Raw genomic sequence first — 13,578 nt, 5'->3', positions numbered from 1 at the left:
TGGGATCTGAGCCATTTTATTGGGAAGGTCTGTGTTTGTTAAGATGTTTGTCCACACCGGGGTATGGCTCAGACCACGGGACCCCTGAGGCCGAGGCTGCAGCAGTGTGACCCTCTCCCTGGACTGCCTGGCTTCCCTGGGGATGAGAAACCAGTGTGGGAGAGTGCCCCTGTCTGCCTCGTTTCTGTCCCTCTTTCTGGGCTTTGCCCCAGAGGCAAACATCAGGCATGAGATTAGTGAGTGGGGCTATCAGAGCAGGAGTAGGGGGTCAAAGGGATGGGGAGGGAAAGAAAATACAGTGACCAGCTGAGCCCGGCAGGGACACAGCCAGCTGTGGTGGGGCTCGGGAGGGGTGAGTGGTGGCAGAAGGCTGGGGAGGGCTGGGGGTTTGTACAGCACAAGGCAGGTGTTTAGATGAGTTTCCAGGTGGGAAGGAGGGTGGAAGGACCAGGGCAGGCCTTTGGAGGGTCGGGGTTACCAGTGCTGAGAAAGAAGACTGTCACGGGCCCGTGCACAGAGTTCTCCGCACGACTGGCGTTGCAGTAATAGTGTGTGTGTGAGTGTGTGTGTGGAGGGCAAGGCTTGGCGCTTTGTGGCTGAACGGCAGAGGCTGGGAAAGCCCCAGGCCTGTCCTGGCCCCTGCAGCCCCTGGGCTCCCCCACCTCAGCCGATTTGGCCATCAGTGCTTAAGGATCACGTAGTCTACTCCTTCCTCAGCTGGAGGCCGCTCCCCAACCCCAAAGTGAACCAGCTCCGAGTAATGTATCCCCTCGTCTTCCGGAACAGCTGGAGTCACGTTCTCATAGTCGCCCTGAGAAAGCCACAGTGGGTAAGCTTGGCCTCACGGCCACCAGCCTCCCACAGTCCCCTTTCCCTGACCTTTCTCTCCTTGACTCCACCTGAGGGGCCAAGAATCCGAGCAGAAGTCCTCTTGTCCAGAAACTGGCTGAGGTCAGGGTCTCAGATGGGGAGGTGCCTGCCCGGCTCTGACCACGCCTTGGCCTGAGCAACCCGCCCTACCCCTCAGCCTTTGCCACTGCTGAGTTCGCCCAAGTCCTTCCCTTCCAGGACTCACAGCTGAGGCCAGGCCCCTCATCTCCCTCCTCCCACAGCCCTGCCATCTTACCACATGACGCCTCTGCACCACAGAGTAAGTGACCGTGTCGTCCATGTTTAGGGAAAGTCCCTGTGTCTCTGAGGGCTCTGTGTCTCTGAGAGGGAGGGCAGAGAGATGACCACAAAGGAAGCCTTTTGCAGGAACTCCTTCCTTCTTTCAACTCCCCGAGACCCCCAGAGCGCCCGCAGCCTCTCAGCCCCTTCTGTGTCAGGCCCAGTGCCCATGGTAGGAGCTGCTGTGTCGTATGAGCGAATGTCAGCTTAGATCACAGTCTTAACCTTGGCGACAGAGACCGACTCTGGGCCTCCATGCACCTGGCTTGAAGGAACAGCTCCAGCTCCTGAGACCACTGCTGACCCAGGGGGCTGTGATGGAGCTGGAGTGAGGTTATGGGTGTATGGCAGTGGCACAGGCCTGACACAAAGCCAGCAGGAGGGACTCGAGCTTTTCTTCCACCTCCCCCCAGGGTGCGGTGTCACCCTCCCAGCATCCTCAGTACCCAGTCCTCTGCGTGTCAGTCTCGCCAACGGGAAAGCGCAAGGCAGCGTAGCTGATGGCATCTTCCATCACTGGGTTGTAGCAGCCCAGGGAGTGGGGGCCTTCAGAGAGGGGGGCCCTCCTGATCTGGGAGAGAGACGGGTTTCAGCTCCCTGCCCCTGGCCTGGGACACCCTAGACCTGCCCCCAGAACTCTGTCTCGGCCCCATCGCTTTGCCTGGCTTCAAGGTATGCCCTGCGTTTTCATCCCTCTCTCATCCTACCTTTTTATTCCTCACGAAGAAGCTCTGCCCACTGGAATTTTCCTGAAGCTCCTGCCGGCTCCGAATCCTCTTCCAGCTAAGAAATCAAGACCCACCCAGTGGGGATCAAGGGAATGGAAGTAGGTCCCTGAGGAGTCAGCAAGCTGGGGGCTACAGGACTGAGGAGCCAGAGTCCCTCCCTGGACCGGCCGCGGGGAACGGAGGCCGTGGGCAGGGAGGAGCTCACCTCCGTTGAAACTTGACTCCCCATATTACCAGGAGGAGGATGGCCAGGCAGAACCCCACTCCCAAGGCCGCGCGCCTGCTGATGGTCTCTGGGCTATCTGATGGAGAAAGGAGCACCGTCAGTCGATGACGCTGCCTCATTCAGGTAAGGGGCCAGCCCTGCCCTGCCGCGTTGCCCCGTAGGCATCCTCCACGTCCCTCTGCATAGCTGCCGTCCTTTTGCCTGCACCACTTCTCCTCCACACGGGAGGACGAGATGCAGAGAAAGAGGGAGGAGCCAGCCCCTGCCCTCTGGACCTCCTGTGAGGAGGAGAGGGCTCGTTCTTTCTCATGAGGAGCTCCTGCTTTGTGACTGGCACGGGCATGCGCCCAGCACGCGGTCCTCACAAACGGGCACAACCTCTTCAGAGTACAGGGTGGCCATACCAGCAGAACTTAAAATCACTTGTCCTCTGACCCAGCAATTCCGTGTAGGAATTTATCCTGCAACTCTCCTGGAGCAAGAGATGCACACGGCCGCGAGGAGGGCTCTGGGAGGTAAGTACGGGAAGACAGCGCAGCCCTTAGGAAAAGAGTCAGGTCTCCAGGGAATCTACAAGGTGGAGACCCAGGGACCCTGTTTTTATACAATACAATTCATTTCCAAATAGCAGCTCAGGCTGTTTCCTTTAGCGTCTGCAGGCAATGACCCCCTAAATTTTAAAGCCACAGCTCCCTTTATTAATCTGGAAAAACACAGTAAATAAATGAAACATCTTCCCTATGTTTCCCGACTTCAGACACCCCATATGTGCACAGATGTAGAACCATCTCTAAGTGGTGTTAGTACGTGGGAAAAAAGGCAAAGTGTGAGCTCTCCCGGCATTTGCGTAACGACGAAGTGTGTACAGGCATAGACCCATGTACGCCTACTGTGCACAGAAAGAATGTCTCTGTCATAAGATGAGACAGCTGCCTCGAGGGAGGGCGTGGAGTTCTCAGGGAGCAAGAAAGGAGAGGCGGCTGCCTTTCCTCTACTTACATTGTCTCTTATAAAAAGAAAACCACTAAAATCTCAATAGATATAAACGAGCAGCCTATCGAGGTTGAGACAGAGAGAGAGACAGAGAGAGGGACCCAGGAGGAGCTCAGGATGTCTGGGGGCAGGGTGGGGGACAGCCTGAGAGGGAATCCCCCCAGAGGGAGTCAGGAGAGATGGAGCAGGAAGGAGGGAAGACAGGTGAGCTGTGTGCACAGGCGGGGCTGGCCGTGGGACAGGGCAGGGAGGGGGCTGGGAAGGAGGGGTGAGGTGGTCTGGAACGCGCAGCCTTGTGGGGAAGCTGCAGGGGTGGCCAAGGCCAGAGAAGAAAGGGAAGGCGCCTTACAGTAGACAGTGAGGGTGCTGGGGGGCGACGTGCCCACCCCAAGTCGGTTGGTCCCTCTGCACCGATAGGTGCCTGAGTGCTGGACCTTCACAGGATCCAGTCTCAGCATCTGATCATAACGGTGGAGGCTTTGGTTATTCCAGTCAAACCAGGAGTACTCGTAGACTGGGGGGTTGGCATCGCTCTGACATGTCAGGACCACCTTCTTCCCCTCCGTCACTCCATCTGCTGGGCTAACAGACACACGCAGCCTCCTAGGTGCATCTGTAAGAGAAGCGGCGTCAGGATCGAGGGAGCTGGTCACCTGCCCTTCTCTGCTGTCAGCCTCTGGCTCCGCCACTCACATAGCACTTGGAGCATCCAGGCCTCAGACGTGCTCTGCCCTACGGAGTTATTGACTAGGCAGTTGTAACTTCCAGCGTCTTCTGGAGAGATGGCATCAAAACGCAGTTCGCGTCCTTCCTGCAGAAGGATCCCATTTTTCTTCCAGAAGAAGTGGACGTCTGTGGGGCGGCTACTGGAGAAGTGACATTGGAGGTGGACCTTGTCCCCAGAGCAAATCTCAGAACCGGGGCTGATCAGCAGGACCTTGACATCTTTGGGGGCATCTGGAGAGCAAGGACCCCAGGCTGACCTCTTGGGTCCCTTTCCCTCTTCCTGTCCCCAGGACTTCCTCTCCCCTTGGCCCTGAAGACTGCCTCTCATCCCTCAATACTCTGTGAAGACTCGGGCCCAGGCTCCAGGCTCCTCACCCCGAGAGCCCCATATCCCAGCTGGGCTGTTTCCCAGATGCCCCTGCCTGGGTCACTCACACTGGACATCCAGGTTGACAGGCAGACCCTGCGAACACCACGTGTTACAGGCCGAGCAGGTGATGGGCTTGGTGTCCCAGGCAACCTTTGGAATCTTCAGCAGCCGAGATGAGCTCTTCTGCGGGGTGCCCTGGGGGTTCCATATGTACTCGGTAACCCCGGGGTTACTGGAATTGTAGATACAGGACAGGGTCACTTCGTCTCCTTCTCGAATCGGCCCAGGGTTTTGAATCACTGTGATTACCTCCTTGGGGGGATCTGGGAGAGAAACAGAGAGGCGGGTGAAGAAAAGTCAGGTGTGCAGAGTGCCCTTTCCTTCCTGCTTCCTCCTTCCCTTTCCATCCCCCGCACTCACACAGTTCCTGAATTCACCAAGGGAAGCTCGCACTTCCCTCGTGCATCTATGAGAGGAGGGGAGCCCTGCGTTGGCCGTGTGGCCTGGCCGTGCTTTGAGGCAGGACGGCGCAGCCATTAGGGGCACAGCCCTGGCCCCATGCGAGGCGGAGGCACACTGCCTGCGGGTCTTCACGTGGGTGTGGGGCGCAGAGCCAGGTCACTGTGGTGCAGGTATTAATTTAAAAAAAAACAAAAATGAGCTCTGGAGCCAGACTGCTGGACCCTGCCACTTAGAGCTAGGTGACCACGGGTTGCACACCTCAGTTTACTTGTCTGTCAAATGGGGTCCTGAGAGTACCTCCCCTCGTGGAACTGTTGCAAAGGGGAAATGAGATGATGCCCTTAGAGTGGTGTGGTCCGTGATAAACACTTAATAAACGCGCCTGCTGCTGCTGTCAGCATCCCTCCAGCTGGGTAGATGGTTACCATTTCGGCATCCCCATTAGTGCACTTGGCTCAGACTATGACATCCCAGGGTCCCAGAATCAAAGCTATGGGTTCTCTTTGTCCCGGACTCAACTCAGTGACAAGATTGATTGTGTTGAACAGGGTCTGACGATGGAAAGATAATGAGTCATTTTGCCCCAGTTGTCCTTGAAAACTTCAGGACCCCTTCTGGGACTCAGCCACTGCTTAGTGACGCCCCATCTCCGTGTCCGTCGTGGGGCCCTGGCATCTTGCAGTTCATTCATTCAACAGACATCTACAGAGCGCTGACCACAAGCCAGGCCCTGCTCTGGAGTGCGAATACAGCTGCGAGCAACAGCAAAGACCCGTCCAGAGCTCCCAGGTCAGGAGACCCCGGCGTCTGCTTGCCGTCCTCACTGGGACGCAAGCATCCCCTGCGCTCCACCTGCCTTCCTCCTTCTCCCACTGCCACCTGCTCCCTCCAGAATCCAGAGGCTCTGTGACTACTCACACTGGACGTCCAACTCTGCCTCCTGGCCAACTTGTCCAGGACCAAGTCTGTTTTCTGCGAAACAGGAATAAGTCCCAGCATGCCCAAGGAGGACCTCTGGGATGTGGAAGGTCTTATTTGTCCTTCCTGGCACCTCCATCTCATTGTGATACCAGGTGTAATTTGTTGGAGGAGGATTGGCCAGCGATGTACAAGTCAACACTACTGAATTTCCCTCCTTAGCTGGTGAGGGGAGGATCTGAACCCTGGAAGGTTCCGGAGCATCTGGAAGAACAAGCAGAGGCATGCTGCTTACCTCTCAGGGGCTTCCGCTCCATCCCCCTCACTCTCTGCCTGCCCCCTCCCTGCCTCCCAGGAGGCTCACAAAGCACTTGGAGGTCCACTTCTTCCGACTTTCCTGAGCCTATGTCATTGCGGGCCTCACACTGGTACTTTCCACTCATCTCCTTGGTCACTGTGGACAGAGTTAGCTTGAGCTTCTCCTGCGCCCCCCACATCTCCTCCGGCCTCAGTGAGATCCCATCCTTGAGCCAGGATATATGCCGGTACTCTGGGTTGCTGCTGATGATCTGGCACGTCATGGTCACCTCCTCCCCCTTTGTTACAGTGGCTTCTTTGGGACTGACCTCGATCTTCAACTTTGGTGGGTCTGGAGGAGCAGACAGGGAATTCTCAGAGGATGGAAAGGGATGAGAAGTGGCGGCAGCCTACACACAGCGTGCGAGGGTGTGCAGCCACTCACTGTTGCCCTTGTCAACAAGGCTGGGCTGGCCCAAGCACCCAGGTGACTGTCACAGCCTCCTAACTCATCTCTCTGCTCTGCATGCCCCCAGTCCCTGCCAGTCTGGTCTCCACCAGCTGCCAGCAGCATTCCTAACACTGTCAGTCAGATCTTGCTCCTCCTCTGCTTGAAACCATTCAGTGCGTTCCACACTTAGAATAGAATCTAGAACCCTAACTGCAGCTCACGACATCGACCGTCCAGTCCCTCCTGGCCTTCCTCTCATACCTCCGGGACCCCGGACATGGCGCCGAGGCGCACTGGCCCCTTGCTCTGTTGCAGACACACTAAGTTTCTGCCTCAAGCCTTTGGTCTTGCTCTTTCCTCTTCCCAGAATGGTCTTCTCACAAGTATTTCCCTGCCTCAGTCCCTCCCGTCACTCAAGTCTCAGCTCAAGTTCACCTTTCTCAGAGGAGCCTGCATCCCTCACACCCTCTGTCCTCGCCCTGCTTGCTTCCTTTTTTTAAATACACTTAGCACCACCCACGAGTATGTTCTATATTTTTTGGTTAACTTATCTATTCTCTGTCTGCCCCACTGCAACGCTGGCTCCCTGTGGGCAAGAACGTTGCTCACCACTGTATCCCTGGCAGCTATAATAAGGCCTGACACCTAGTAGGTTTGCAATAAAGATTTGTTGAATGAATGAATGAGGCACAAATAATGATGTGACAAGATTTTTCACTCTCCCCACCCGGGGAAACAAACCCCTAAGCGGATGATCCCAAAGTCATGTCATGGCTTGAGGATAGATAAAATTATTTTATTCCATTGGACCAAAGCAGATGCTAAAATGAGTCTGTTTCCTGAAACACCAGAAAGAGATGTGGAGGAGGGAACGTGGCTCTGCCCGGACCATCCCCTGCTGCAGGTGTCCACAGACTGGTTACACTGCCTCTGCGGAGGCTCCTGGCACCTTGTGCTCACTGAGGGCTTGGGGAGAAGCTGATGAGCCCCTTGTCCTTCCCAGAGGAGCCCTGGGGACACTCACGCTTCACATCCAGCCGCACGGTTTCCTCCGAGAGTACCCGCTGGTCAGGATCCAAGAGCTGGCAGGTCAGATTCTTGCCGTGGTCAGTCCACTGCGGCTGGTATGTGAGCTTGCTCTCCATGGAGACGGTCTTGGGGGTCAGGGAGGTCGAGGAGACAACAGGCCCCTTCAGGGACCACTGCAATTGGTACCCAAAGCAGGCGAAATTCAGCGAGCAGGTCAGAGTGACCTCCTCGAGCTCCTGGATTTCGGGAGGGAGCTGGATGCGTGGTGGAGGGGCCGTCTCTGCAACAGAGTAAGGATCACACTGGAGGTGTGGGGGACTGAGGACCCGTGGGTGCCAGCCTCTTATACCCGGCTTTAGATGCCCTCCCCAAATGATGGCTCAGGAATCCTTGCCAGTCCGTTCTGCCTCCCCTGGGCCTGGCTTTCTGTGCTTTAGGTCACGCTTGCTCAGCCGAGACACGCTCTGAAGGGTCCTGAGGATGCTGATCCTCCTAAGGAGTCATATTTTATGTTTTAAACTTACTTCATTGTCACTCCCTGATGTTTGCTTTCTCAGTGTGTTCAAGGTCACTCTCCCCACCACCCCAAGTGAATTTTACTGGTTTGGTTCAGCATGCATTTCTTAGCATCGACGACAGATCTGCGAGTGTTTCATGGCCTCCATACTGGAGACACCCAACGCAGCATCCTTTTAGTAGAGCAGGGCTGTGGGCGCCAGGCCCAGCTCTCCCAGCGGCTGGGCCACCCTCCGACCACAGGGTCTGAAGCAACATCTCTCACCTCAAACACCGGGCTGCTTAGAACCACTCACTGAAGAAACAGGCTGTGACACAGAGTGAGCACGCTCCCTGGGGTGGAGGCCCCAGACCTGTGTTTGACTCATCCCCTCCAAGCATGTCATTTAGCCGTGAAGGGCTCATTAGAATTAATCACCAACATTAACATGTTGGGGGATTTCACTTGAAAATCCAGATTGCCATCTTCTCTTGAAAAATCGGGCAACCCGCAGCCCGGATTCCAGAGTGGGCAGGAGCTGAGCGGTGGGCGGGATGCTTCAGGAGGGTCAAGTGCCAGGCTCCAGTTTGCCACAGCCCTGTTGTCCTGTGCTGCGTGAGTCACTCGCTGGCACCCGCTGCCTGGCTTCTGCAGGCAACCCGGCTCGCCGCCCTGTCCCAGGAACCGGGTGTTTCCCACCTCCCCCTTGACCGTGCCCGAGGTGGAGGACCACATCCCCCAGGGCCTTACCAGAGACGTTCAGGCCTATTTCCTCCATCCATTTGTCAGACCCCGATATCATCCTCAGCCCCAGCTGACCGCTGTCTTTGACTTTCACGGGGTCGATGCGGAAGGTGCAGTTGGATCTGTTGTCTCCCAGGAACTCTACTCTCCTGTCTTTGGGAGCCTCCTCGGTGTTCGTCTTGTTATAGAGGACGGTCCCCCTGTACTCCTTGCTGACTTCGTCATACTTATAACCGTGGTACAGGATCAGGCCGTTGAGGTACTTTCCACTCTTTGGCATTCTGTAGGTGCAGGGAATCCAGACGCAGGCCCCCTCCCAGGTGTAGAGAGTGTTGGGGTGGTCAAATTCCCATGGAACTGAGCCAGAGAAAGCCAAGTATTCTGGAACCCAGCACAGTGATCATGATTATCATTGAGGGGCACAGAGAACTTTCAGAGGAAGAAAGAAGCCCCTCCGAAGATGGAGGGAGAGAGCGGAGGCACACCAAGGGTGTGAGACACAGAGAGAAGGACATGGACACAGACATACATGACCTCCCTCATGCCACCCCGCATTCACTCTTCTCTGCCCCAGGCCTTCCCTCCCCCTCCAGCTCCCACAGTCATCCCAGAACCCAAGGACCAGCCTAGGCCACCAGCCTTACCGAGGAGCAGGAGCGAGGGGCCGAGGAGATGCATGGCGTTGCGTCTAGGTTCGAGCCTGGGCCGGGGAGAGTTTGTCTCTGAGCCATCTGGTCACTTACTTGATCCAGACGGCTTTTCTTGCTCACCCACTGAGCTCTGACTCTGTTTCCCCATTCCCGAGAGGACCATGTCTGGTTGCATGCGGGATGTGGAATTCTGGATGCTCACAGAACCTTTTCTGGGTATGCCGTGCCTCTCCCTTCAGCCTGAGAACTCTGCAGGGCTGGCCTCTCTCTCTTCCCAGCACTCATTCCTTCCTCCCATCCATCCAACCGTCCGTCCATCCATCCATCCATCCATCCATCCATCCATCCATCTGTCCATCCTCCATCCATAATTTTATAAACTTCCTGCCTGGCTCTCAGGCTTTGAGGGGCACCAGACTACTCGATGCCCGAGTGCCAGGCCCTGGGTGACCTGGAGCTCAGCTTGGGACAACTGACGAAGGGTTTTACACAGGGGAGAGACATGGTCCAACCTTGATTTTAACGACCAGGAAAAAAATAACTCTAAAACCAATAATTATGTCTGACAGCCAGAGAGCATTCAGAGGGGTTGGAAGGACTTAGGAGAATGCGGTCCTAGGGCCCCACTCAGATGCCCCCAGGGGCTGAGTAGAAACACAGGTCAACCAGGTGGGGACAAAGGCAGGCCTTGTGTCAAGGCTGTGACTATCTCAGCTCCACTCAACTGTTGCCCAGGGGGACCGTGGGGGACCGCGGGCTCAGCACTGCCTGACCTTCCACTGTTTTAAGAGAAGTAAGAAGCCACGTTTTCACATGAAATGACCTGCCTGAAAAACAAACGAAAAAACCCCACGGTGCTGGTCAAGCAAAACCTGTCTGTGGGTGAGAGGCAGGTCAAGGGCTGCCAGTCTGCAGCCACTGCCCATCTCTCCCTCTCTCTCTCTGTGCAGCGAGCTTGCCGGCCACCTCACTAGACTTTTACCCAGAGTTACATTTACATAGAGTTAAATTTAAGTCCCGATTTGCATGGCTGTGCCCTCTGGGCTGTCCCCCGGGAGCCAGCAGGATGTGCTGAAGAGTGTGTCTCCGGTCTCAGGGCAGACCGGCGCCCCTCCCGCCCGCCCAGCCGACATTTCCCACACATCACCGCCACCCCGCCCCAGCTGTTTATCTCCCAGGCTGCGTGGCTCGTGACAAAGCCTGCTGGGTGTCCGGTCACTGGTGTGGGGAGAGCTGGTGCAGGCCTGTCCCCGGGCGTGAATCGGGTGTGAGGAGTCTGAACTGGGACAGACTCGGACGGCAGCTCAGTGGGCGCTAATAGTGTGACATGCAAAAAGGTCTTCAAGGTCACAACCATTTGAGAAAAGCTGGGTTACAAAAGTCAAATAGGACTCTTGACTGCAGGTCTTTTCCGACCCTTCACCAGCTGTGTGTGCGCCGCACAGCTCCCCCCGTGGGGCTGGAGTCCAGTGCGTTGCCCACCCTTCTTTGGCCATAGGGTCTACTCCACATTTTCCGTGAACCCTTGGCAGAGTTCTGGGGTCAGTGCTCTGAGGGACACACACCCCAAGCCCCATTTGGGTTTCCACAAGGGCCCGATTCCATTCACCGTGCCGAAGACCAGCCTCCAGTAGCTGGGCTGCTGTGTCCCCTCTGCAGCAGCCACCACCACAGCCTCACTGGGGACTGGCTTGGGGATGCCAGGACCAGTGAGAGGGGGGCGCTTCTCCATGCAGGGCTGTGTGCTCCCCCCAAGGGGCCCCGGGCAGTCTCTGGAGCATAACAAGTGGGGCCTCAGGCCTGGAATTGGAAGGCCACTGAGGCAGTATGGGGCATGGAGGCTGGGACGGTAGGCATTAGGCTTGGAGGCTCAGGACCAGGCCACGCTGTCCAGATGCAGATGTGTTAAGGGCTTTGCAGGACCTCAGAGGCAGCCTCCCTGAGGCCGTTCTTCCCTCCCGGGCATCCAATGACCCATCCTACCCTCAGATGACTCGCCAAGCCCACCAGCGGGAACTCTCAAAGACAGGCATCTACAACCTCTGTAACACCAGCAAGACACAGGGAAGGGGTCCCCACTGGGCTCCCAGCCCTGAGAATTGTGCCTGGCACATGGCAGCTGCTCCATACTTCCTTGCTGAATGCAGAAGAGAACAAAATAGTTCTTACCTGTTTCCTCGTGTCTTCCCTCGTCGGGGACCCTAGTGGCATCTGAGAGTGAAAGGGGAAGCACAGAGAAGTCTCCAGTGACTGATTTCACCCTGCTTGGCCCCGCCTCCGCCTCTCTGGGGCTCTGGGCCGGCCAAGAGGCACGGGCGATCTGGCGAGTGGGGAAGATGCAATGAGGGCGCTGTGGACTTGGGGTTGGGTTGGAAGGAACCCTCGGAGATCTGTGGTCAGTTTTCAGTTTCTGTGTATGGCATTTCTCCATCAGATAGGTTCACAGCTGGCTCCTTCACAGCTTCTGCTAGATCCAGCTCTCAGGAAATGCTAATGACTCAAGCTGAGCAGATCAGAACTGCCAGCCTGCTGAAAAGGCACAAGCCACCTCGAAAGGATTTACGCTTTAGCGACAGCATCCAGTCATTCTCATTCATGTTCATGTCCCTGCACGGGCATGATTGTTGGGGAATCTGATCACTGACACTGAGGCTTCAGAGACCCCAGGGGTTGAGGGAAGAACACACCGATTCAGGAAGGAGAAAGGTAACATGTGAAGTGTTATTGAACGGGGAAGTCTCACGACTCAACCCTCACCACTTTTATCAGGCTTCTAGCCTGTGAGTGTCTTGAGACCAGAAACAGACAGCACGCAAAGCCATGCAAATCCTGCAGATGATGGGGAAGCTTCTGAGCAGTCTTCACTCTGGCATCACCACCCTTTACCACCTGCCAATCACTGAGAAGGAAATGGAAAGAGTGAAGAGCAACTTCAAAATGCAGTGACGTTCCAAGAAGATGGACTAGAGGTCCTTTTCCCTATTTTTTCTGCTAAGTACAACTAAATACCCCAGACATTATAAAACAAGCATGAGAAGGCTCTGAAGGGTGGAGAGAAGGCACCCTGGTTAGGGACCTCGGGAGCTGAGGAATGATATGGCTGTGAGTTCCCTGGGTTTTCTCTTTGCCTCGTGTATCCCAGACCTAACAGTGGAGAAGCCGGCAGCTGGACATACCCGTGGGCACAGACAAGAAGACGTTCCAGCAAAACCCCGCTCTTCAAAGAGCCAAGAAGGGGGCAGCCTAGAAATACCAGGCAAAAACTGCTTTACTCCAGCCCAAGACCACAGGAAAACCCACAGCTTCCTCCCACCCCGGCAGCAAAGGCCAATGGGGTGCTTAGACTTCACCCTTGCCAGGCTGTAAGGAAAAACCCCAGGCCAGACCCCCACACCCCATCTGAGTGGTGCCAGAGGAGGCCCAGGATGGAGCTGAGCTCTCCATCGCCAGTGGGCTCATCCTCCCCACAGTGGCAGGGGGAGCCTGAACATCCACCCCAACCCAGCGGGGATGAGAGGTCCCACCCCTCCTCACTTGAGCGCTGTGAGAAGAGGTCCAGCCGGGAGTGAGGACCTGCACCACACGCGGTGGTAACAAGCACGCCTCCTACAGTGGACTCTGCCAGGAAGCCATGCAGGGAGCAGTGGTGAAGCACCCCTCCCCCTCCCAGCCAGGGTCGGCTGGTGGCTGGCTAACGGGGACCAGACCTGTGCCGCCCCCCGCAATAACAAGGAGCCTTCACCCTCCAGGAGTTAAGGGAGGTTGGGTGGAGAAGCTAGACTTCTACCCCCATATGGCAGTAAGAAGGGGGTCCCCCCCTTCACTGGAGCAGTGTCAGGGGAGAATGAACTGATTTAAATAAGATCCAGCCCTATCACATAATACTCAAAATGTCCGGGTTTCAGTTGAAAATCACTTGTCATGTGAAGAACCAGGAAGTTCTCTAACTGAATGAGAAAAGATAATCAACAGACACAAACACCAAGATGACACAGATGTTAGAATTATCTGACAAAAATTTTACTTATTTTATTTTTAGAGTCTTTTCTCTATTGAGGTGACATTGGTTTATAACATTATATCGGTTTCAGGTGTACGGCATTATAATTCAACATCTGTATATACTACAGCTTGCTCACCACCAAAAGTCTATTTTCCATCTGTCGCTGTACAACTGACCCCATTTACTCATTTCACCCTCCCCCCACACCCTTTTCCTCTGGTAACCACTAATCTCTTCTCCTTATCTACGTGTTTCTTTTTTTCTCTTCCGCATATGACTGAAATCATATGGCTTATTTCACTTAGCATAATACCC

At 55.7% G+C, this 13,578-nt stretch overlaps 1 protein-coding gene across 8 annotated transcripts in view; it reads right to left on the bottom strand.

Annotated features, from left to right (window-relative positions):
• Window positions 1-13,578, bottom strand: part of CD22 (CD22 molecule) — a 29,380-nt gene continuing 15,802 nt past the window's right edge. For 2 of the 8 annotated variants that reach the window (XM_070224036.1, XM_070224037.1), the window contains exons 5-17: window positions 12,018-12,159; window positions 11,430-11,471; window positions 9,255-9,310; window positions 8,617-8,991; window positions 7,366-7,650; window positions 4,279-4,536; window positions 3,811-4,074; window positions 3,467-3,730; window positions 2,104-2,200; window positions 1,878-1,953; window positions 1,617-1,741; window positions 1,127-1,211; window positions 1-811 (exon numbers count right to left, since the gene is read on the bottom strand). In XM_070224036.1, coding sequence (XP_070080137.1) covers window positions 680-811; window positions 1,127-1,211; window positions 1,617-1,741; window positions 1,878-1,953; window positions 2,104-2,200; window positions 3,467-3,730; window positions 3,811-4,074; window positions 4,279-4,536; window positions 7,366-7,650; window positions 8,617-8,991; window positions 9,255-9,288 — 1,995 coding nt within the window. In that variant the 5' untranslated portion in view covers window positions 9,289-9,310; window positions 11,430-11,471; window positions 12,018-12,159 and the 3' untranslated portion in view covers window positions 1-679. Of the gene's footprint in view, window positions 1,212-1,616; window positions 1,742-1,877; window positions 1,954-2,103; window positions 2,201-3,466; window positions 3,731-3,810; window positions 4,075-4,278; window positions 4,537-5,593; window positions 5,858-5,957; window positions 6,243-7,365; window positions 7,651-8,616; window positions 8,992-9,254; window positions 9,311-11,429; window positions 11,697-12,017; window positions 12,160-13,578 lie in introns of those variants that run through there. The other 6 variants (XM_023649555.2, XM_001914991.5, XM_005596154.4 and 3 more) reach the window with 6 other exon arrangements.

The sequence above is a fragment of the Equus caballus genome, chromosome 10, assembly GCF_041296265.1.
Source record: "Equus caballus isolate H_3958 breed thoroughbred chromosome 10, TB-T2T, whole genome shotgun sequence".
Classification (NCBI taxonomy): Eukaryota; Metazoa; Chordata; class Mammalia; order Perissodactyla; family Equidae; genus Equus; species Equus caballus.
This window is presented reverse-complemented; position numbering and strand designations above follow the sequence as displayed.